The sequence below is a fragment of the Toxorhynchites rutilus genome, chromosome 2 (assembly GCF_029784135.1).
Source record: "Toxorhynchites rutilus septentrionalis strain SRP chromosome 2, ASM2978413v1, whole genome shotgun sequence".
Classification (NCBI taxonomy): Eukaryota; Metazoa; Arthropoda; class Insecta; order Diptera; family Culicidae; genus Toxorhynchites; species Toxorhynchites rutilus.
In genome coordinates this window covers 339,229,741-339,237,880 of record NC_073745.1, presented here as the reverse complement: position 1 = coordinate 339,237,880, position 8,140 = coordinate 339,229,741, and the positions used below count along the sequence as shown (strand labels likewise).

General features: G+C 35.8%; 1 protein-coding gene across 1 annotated transcript; it reads right to left on the bottom strand.

Moving 5' to 3' along the window:
• Window positions 1-1,543: 1,543 nt before the first annotated feature.
• On the bottom strand, window positions 1,544-8,138 carry LOC129770783 (uncharacterized). The gene is made up of 3 exons (XM_055773857.1): window positions 8,006-8,138; window positions 5,295-5,426; window positions 1,544-2,487 (listed from the first exon to the last, which is right to left on the bottom strand). The coding sequence occupies exons 1-3, from the start codon at window positions 8,006-8,008 to the stop codon at window positions 2,059-2,061; spliced, it is 564 nt and encodes a 187-aa protein (XP_055629832.1). The 5' UTR covers window positions 8,009-8,138; the 3' UTR covers window positions 1,544-2,058.
• Between the last annotated feature and the right edge of the window lie 2 nt (window positions 8,139-8,140).

Below are 8,140 nucleotides of genomic sequence, written 5' to 3'. Positions count from 1 at the left end.
CAACACCAATAAGACGTCGGATGCGCGCGATTATCGGAGCAGGACGAAAAACGAGAGAAGCAAACACATTTTGCGTTATAAATCTGCCGAACGTGACTATCTTAGCAGGCGATAAATTTCAGTTCGGACCAAATCCAGCGGTCCTTCAGAGCGGGGGTGGCTCAGTTCCCTTACCCCGCGGTGTTCAAAATGGTGGGGGAGGGGGCAGATTTTCATGTGAAAATTAATTAAAATTCGTTTTGCTTCCATCAAAGAACAATTACTGGGCAGCAAAAGGCAAACAGGGAGCGAAACTTGTGTCAAATCGGTGGGTACACAGCGATCTTGTGCTTCCAGTTTCCAGATGTTTAATTTAAATTATAATTAGTTCTTGATCTCAGTCTTCGATTGGCGATTGGGTGGTTCAATATGCGAATATGTGTCCCCATCATCAAGATTGCGAAACGCGATTCGGACTCTATTATGAAACCAGCGAAAATTGGGGAAAATTATAGAATAATTGCTTTCCACGAAAAAAAAGGATGACCATTCATTAAGACTACCAGACGAACGATTTCTTCAATGGAGCGAATATACAATCAAAACTCAGTTTGAGTCGAGCCTTTTACATAATACCTATCAACTGATCAACCAATCATGAAACAGTTTATCATTGTATTTCAAGTAGTCAATGTTCATTCGAAGTTATATGCTGATAGTAAGAAACAATTTAGTTAAGGTTTATTCCAGCAGAAAATGCATTATATGCATACGACAGATCATAAAAATATAAATTTTTTCTTCATATTGCTCACAAATTGTTTTGGTTTTCGAAATTTCTTAGCGAAAGTGGCGGCACAGAATATAGAATGTAGTCACATATCGTAAAGCATCCGAAAACAATCATTTTTTATGTTTCTTCATTTTTATGTTTTTTTATGTCAGTCCCACTGATCAATGTTTTGACGTAGAACTACGTCATCGATTTCTATATAGGGGGGGCACTTTTCGAGAAATGAACGAAAAACTAAGAAATTCCATATAAATATAAATATACAAAGTGGATTATGTGATGCACTATTCAAGGAAGTTAATGATACTTATATTATATTATTTCAGTCATTCCATGCCAAATCGATGTAGTGGTTCTCAGATTTTCGTCAAAAGTGGTAATTTTGTTCTTTATCGCAAAGACCCGTATTTTTTAAATTTTTTTTTATCAGGGTACTATTTCCATTTTTGGGTGTTCCAAAAAATCATCAAAAAATCAAAAATCACCAAAAAATCAATTTATTCCGATGAAAAAGCTTTAAAATTTTTTTTTTCATTTTTTCACAACTGATGCTCTTACCACGTTTTGATTTTTTTTATTCAATGTCCAGTTTCTATGGTGAAGCTTTAGTCGTAAATTACGACACATTTGTCATCAATTGTCATTGGAATACGACCATAAATGTTGTTATTGCGAACGCCCGAGCGGTCTTAGGCTTTTTCTTTCAATTTATTAACGGAAAACACGACCGTTCTTCACTGTATCTAGATACTAACTGTTTTATTTTCTATCTTAGAAATTATATACAAGTTTTTCTTGCATCTATTACCTCTTCGTTATACTTCGAAGTATAATAAAAGAAAAACGTACTTGCGATAACTTCGCCACTATCGTAAAATCATACCCTATCTCTTGTTTTTTCTTCTGAACTCATATATAAATCATATATATATTCTTTTTTCCAAATCTTCGTTGTTAGTGTCCATTCGCTGACTGACTGGTCATCTTCCGCTGTGACTTATCATTCGGTTGGTCTCTGATACTAGGTATGCGTTGCTGCTTATCTTCTTCCGCGTTGTGCTGTCTCATCCATCTTTCTCCACTGTTGCATTTCCTTAGGTCCTATTCCTGAACAATCTTTAAAACGGTCCATAAGTCCATCACGCCATCGTTGAAATGAAATCGACGTCAATAACGCGTTTTTATTTACCCGTTTCATTTGCTTTTCTGTTTGTAATTTTTTGTTATTTCAGCAATCTAGGCTTCCCATTCATCTGGTGTCATCTCTTTTGAATCACCTTTCGTCACTATTTTAGTACAATCTTTAATTGAATCAGAGTTATTTCCTTTATCATTATCAATCTCCCGCCATATATAATCAGTTTTGAGATTGCTGTAATTTTTTTCGTCAACGTTGAATGGCACTGCCCAATTATGGAATCCAGTTTCATCACAATTTCTACAGCTTCTTCTTCAGTTTTCTTAGTTACAGATTTGCTGATCTGATTCACTTTTTGCACGACTCTCGAATCGCTTCCTGTTTTCGCTCCGTCGTCCCACAGCGCCCAACACCATTGACCTTCCGCATGACTCGTCGTCCTCTTCTTGTGATCATTCAGCTGGGATGCCGAATCGTTCTTCTTCCCTTCAGCGCTATGCTGAGTTTTGTCCTTGCCTCGCCTGGCCACGTCTCGCTCCTCGTCGGAAATCCATTTCCATGGTTCCAGTCTGATCATCTTACGATATATAATTATACAATTTTCTTGTTCATACATTGTTTTGTTTTTTTTTAACTTTGTCAATTTTATTTTTTTTTTCGTATTTCTATCTTTTAAGCAAATTGTCAATAAAATTTAATACAGTTTTCAAAAGTGTTTAGCATATACATATTTCACTTTCATAATACTAACAATTTATCGATTACTTGCATCTCATTCATTAACTCATTGGTTTTTTCGTAATTTCTCTCTTTTTCTTTTTTTTTTTTTCATATCCAGTTATTAAACTCTATTGAACATATATTGACGTAGGACTACGTCTAACCGGAAGATATCGGGGGGAAATGGAAATCTAGGCACTGAACAAGTAGGAAAAAATGCAAGATTTGGAACGCTTATAACTCGAGCATTTCTCAATAGATCGCAAAGGTTTTTGCATCAATTGATAGGAAATATATCTACGCATCTATCATAACGAATAACATTTCATTTTCCTTGAGATAAATAATTGAATAATTGTGAAATATCAAGCATTGTCAAAATGCACTATGTGCTCATTTTTGATTGGTCCATTTTGTGCTCCTCAAATCGTACCGACTAAAACGGGCAACCAGAGCAGCAGCGAAATAGAATGAAGCACGATTGGAAAGGAAAAAGAAAAAAATTAACGAAACATTGGTCGCGGTCTCACACATGCGTAATTCTCGAACCAGCCAGTCAGCTTAAAAATCCCCGCTCCGCTGCCGTAACGATCATTCTCATTCAAACCGTACACCACATCGGTTCGCATCACAACACATCAACAAACCAACCCAAGCAGCCATGTCTGGACATGGTAAAGGAGGAAAAGTGAAGGGAAAGGCAAAATCCCGCTCGAACCGTGTTGATCTGGAGTTCCCCGCAAGGGTAGCTAGGCCGAGCGCGTTAGTACCAGTGCACCAGTCCACCAAGCCGGCGTTATATAGTTTCGGCCGCCGAAGTGATCGAGTTAGCTGGCAAAGCTGCTCGCGACGATAAGAAAACCCGCATTCGGAACAGAACACATTCGGTTCGGTGCACATCAAGACAACAGGCAGTTGCAGCGAGTGGCGAGTGGCAAACGCAATCGCAAAACGGCATCGGGTAGCAGAAGAAAAAAGTTTGTTCTTTATACAAACTGCTTTGGTGGCAAATCCAGAACAAGACGGCATCGAGGGCGTTCGAAATGGTTTTTTTCAAAACCACGAGTACTAAGTTTTCTAAAATGGAACCATTCCATAAAACAAGGCGCTTTTCAGGGCCATTAAACCTTCCAAAAAAGAGTTTACGAAATACAGTTCAATGCTTTCTAAAACATTATCCAAAATAATAATAAAACACAAATTGATTTTTTCATAATTTGTCTGATGAGTATGTGACTGCCAGGATGTGATGAGTATGTGAATTGGCAGTTGTTCTGAGCTTATTGATAGTTGGGGACTTTCCTGATTATTCAATTTTCACCAATTCTTAAATTCTTTCCAGATTGAAAGTACAGTAATTTACAATTAGTTCGACATTTAGCTAATTGGACAGACATGTAATGCGACATATTTAAATGAACATTTTTGTAAACATAGAGTTCGGGGTCCAAATTATGACCCCACATTGAAAGTCGACACTGTATCACTGTCATCGCAAATGTTCAATTACAGGTTAAAATCGCCTCCAATGCGACACTGAGTGGTGCTTCGGCACGTCGCATTGAATGTAATTTACTGTACAACATGTCACAAGCTGGATGGGAGAAATTTTCCAACTGTGAAAGCTGTGGCGAGTGGCAACAAATCGCTAAACAGGAAGGTTTAGCCGAACAAGATGGGGATATCGAGTGACAACAAAACAATAAACTCTTTAGATTGAAGATAATTTTGTGATCCTGAAAAGGACCCTTTTTAGCCTGCATCTGAATCCAACGAGCGAACAAATCGTAATGAATGTATTTTTTTTGCCATCGCTCCCTTTTAACGTTCGTCTCGTTGGACTCGTCCCTCTGGCTAAGTCTACCGATTTGTCTCTATCCTGTGAGTGTGTACCGCTAGAGTATAAAACACGCGGACCCCAAAAAATAATTTATTTTCTTTCAAACCGTAAACCCGTGTGGTTGTACGGCATCGGCATCGTGGACGTAACAAAGGAGGACAAGTTAAGGGAAAGGCAAAGTCTCACTCGAACCGTGCAGGTCTCCAGTTCCCTGTTGGTCGCATTCACTGATTGCTCCGCAAGGGTAACTAGGCCGAACGGATTGGTGCCGGAGCCCCAGTATACCTAACAGCGATTATAGAGTTTCGGCCGTCGGAGTGCTCGAGTTGGCTTGCAAAGCTGCTCACGACAATCAGAAAACTCGCATCAAGAACAGAGCAGCTTCGGTTCGGCGCTCATCAAGGCAACAATTAGTTTCAGTAAGTGGCAAAGTGTTTCTCTGGTACGTCGCATTAAATGTAATTTACTGAACAACATGTCACAAGCTGGATGGGAAGAAATTTTCCAACTGTGATAGCTGTGGCGAGTGGCAAACGCAATAGCTAAACAGGAAGGTTTAACCAAACAAGATGGGAATATCGAGTGATAACAAGAACACAACACCAAAGGTTCTTTTCAGAACCATCAACATATTCATAAAGAGTAAACAGTAAACTAATCCATTTTTCAGGTAGATAGGTAGGTATTCACGTAGGAGAAGAAAATAAAACAATATATTTAAAATATATATTTAACAAAAGCTGTCCCCTTTGTATAGTCCTACGTCACTCCGGTTATGTCCCCGACATTACCCACCCATTTTTTTAAATTTTTAACCTTCTTACCATTCCTCTGTTGACAGACAGGTATCTCTCTTCCTCTTCTTCACGGATGTAGAATGTCACTTCAGTCCCGGTTTTGAAAATAAACTGTGGATGCGGTCTCTCTCCCCTCTTTTTGTAGGTCCTAGGTGGGATCTGTGAAAATACTTAAATTGTTCTATTTAGTATAGGAAGGAAAAAATAAAATAAAATTTACACCGAAATATAGTAGATAACTTATTATTGTAGATATTGTAGATAGCATATTACCTATTTTTCTTTATATATGAGAGGTTTACCTCTTTACTTTTATATTTTCGCTTATATTACTCCATTTTCATAATGGCACATTATAAATACATTTCTTTTTCATCATTTGATATATTCGTTTACATTCCGGGGCGCCTCCCTTGTCCATTCATTCTGTTATTCATTTCATACAATATACACAATAATGGTGTATTACTTTATTTTATATATATATTTTTTGTCATTCGATTTTTTTTACGCCTTCCTGTTTCGAACCATGTTGTTCAGAATATATTATTTTCATATATCATTTCATATTATTTTCATCAATACAAATTGATATTTCTTAATTTTCTTTGTTTCGCTTCGTAAATTTACCTCTTCTTTTTATTTTATTTCATATATTACTTAATTCTCTTTTTCATCTTTATCTGTTTTATTGAAGATTGAAGATTCACTTTTGTCATTTTCTTTTAAATTCACACGCATAAAATAATCGATAATTACTTTTTCCATAAATTAATAATGTATTCCTTCTTTTGTAACTCTCATTCATCTCATTCAAACAATTGTAATATTGCAAAATTTTCGTGCTTTTCGTTGTTCACTAGCGAACTGTTTGATATCGTTATTATTATTTTTAGAATGTTCCCCAATGATGGTCGTGGTCACGTACTTAGTATTTTTCTTAACTTCCAGATCGTTTTTATATAAATCAAACTTATTCATTAGTCTCTTAATTTCCTGGTCTTTCGTGTTCATAGTCGATTTATTTTGATTTAATTCTGCTCTCAATGTGTCGATTTTTATTTCTTTATTGTTAGTAGAAATGATAAGCTCTGTTTTTTCACCTTTCAAAATGTTCATTTCTGTTTCCAAGTGTTTGATTAATGTGTTCAGTTCATGATTCCTTTTCATCCATTTATCAAGTTGCATATTCCCTTCCTTGATTCTCCTTTTCTCTTGATTAAAGACGAGCTCATTTTCCTGGAGCATTGTCCTCAATTTCAGGACCTCTTTAGACGTTTCCCTGTTTGTTTCTTCTAAACGGGAGTTTTTTTCCGCTAGCTGTAATTTTACACACTCCGAATCTCGCAGTTTTGTTTCGTATTGCTCAAAACTGGTTTTCCATTTGTGGATGTTTTCCCTGTCTGCCTTCTTCGACTCGGTGTGCTGCTTTTTCAGGCACTCTATTTTCTTCTCTAGCAATTGTTTGTCGTTCTTGATATTTAAATGTGAATTTTTCAGATCTTTGAACCTTTTTTCGAGTCGACCGATCTCTTGAAAACTATTGTCAATTTTTACTTTCAAATTATTTTTCTCGCGAATTTCTCGCTCCAAGGTTCTTTCCAATTTATGATTTAATTGTTTCAGCTCTTCAAAATTATTTAGATTATTCAATAATTGACATTTCTCCTCTTGAAGATTTTGTATATCCACCTTCATCTGGTGCTTCTCATTTTCAAGCTCTAAAATTCTTCGTTCAAATACGATGAATTTAGATTCCAGTTTATTATTAAGTTCGTTGCAAATTTCAACCGAGCTTATGAGTTTATTCAATCTGCCGCCAGTTTGTTCTGTTAAGGCAAGTTTGCTTTTCCATTCGGCAACATCTTTTGAAATGTTATTTTTGATACTAAAAAGTCGTTCTTTCAATTTCCGTGTGAACCGGTTGTATGATGATACGAAATCCATTTTGAATACTTAAACAGTAAAATGATTCAAAATAATCATGTGATAAATGCCTCCAATCATATATTTTCCTTCTTCTAAAATCTTGAAGATTTTAATCTATTTTCACAAAAAAAAACATTACTGAGACAATTTCACAGATCTAAAATTTCTGTTCATCTTTATTGACTTTTCCCAAATATCAAGTGAGATGATCAATTGATGTTTTTTTTTATTCGATTTCAAACTTCATTTCTACCATAATTTGTACCAAAAATCTTTCATGACACTCTCCATCTTCATATTAAAATACTCTCATTCACAGATGAACAATTCAGCAAAATTACGTTTCTCTGCATTGAAACATTTATACATTAAGGAAAGTTTAATAAAACTCCTTATTTAAATTTGGATATTATTTAAGAAAATCACCTGGCATTATTTTTCCGGTTTCGTATTAAAAGTATCAGTAGGGAATAAAAACATTCACTAGTTATTTATGCCCTTACTTGTTATTCACTGTTCGTTCCTTCAACAATTTTTACTTCCCTTGTACTATTTATTTTCTTCCGTGTCACATGGAGACACAATGATGAAGTCAATATTTCCAAGTGGGTGCAAAGTTAAACTTTATTCATAAGGGTGTATTGAAAGAATTACTTGATTTTCTTTATAAACCGTAAAGCGCTTTATTCTATTATATAAAACATAAAAAAAAACTAAAATGAAAAAAACAGCGTAATCTCGGCTCGAGAAGAGTTATACGAGCATAATATAATAAGGATATTAGGAGAGTGAAAGAATCGAATACTTACCATATTGTGTGTTCGATAGCGGGTGGATGCTGGAGTGGAATGGCGGAGAATCGACGCCACTGTATGCAGGGGTTCTTCAACGTCTTGATTGGCTTGTAGGTTTTCGGTTTTTGAATTCGCTTCTATTCTAACTGA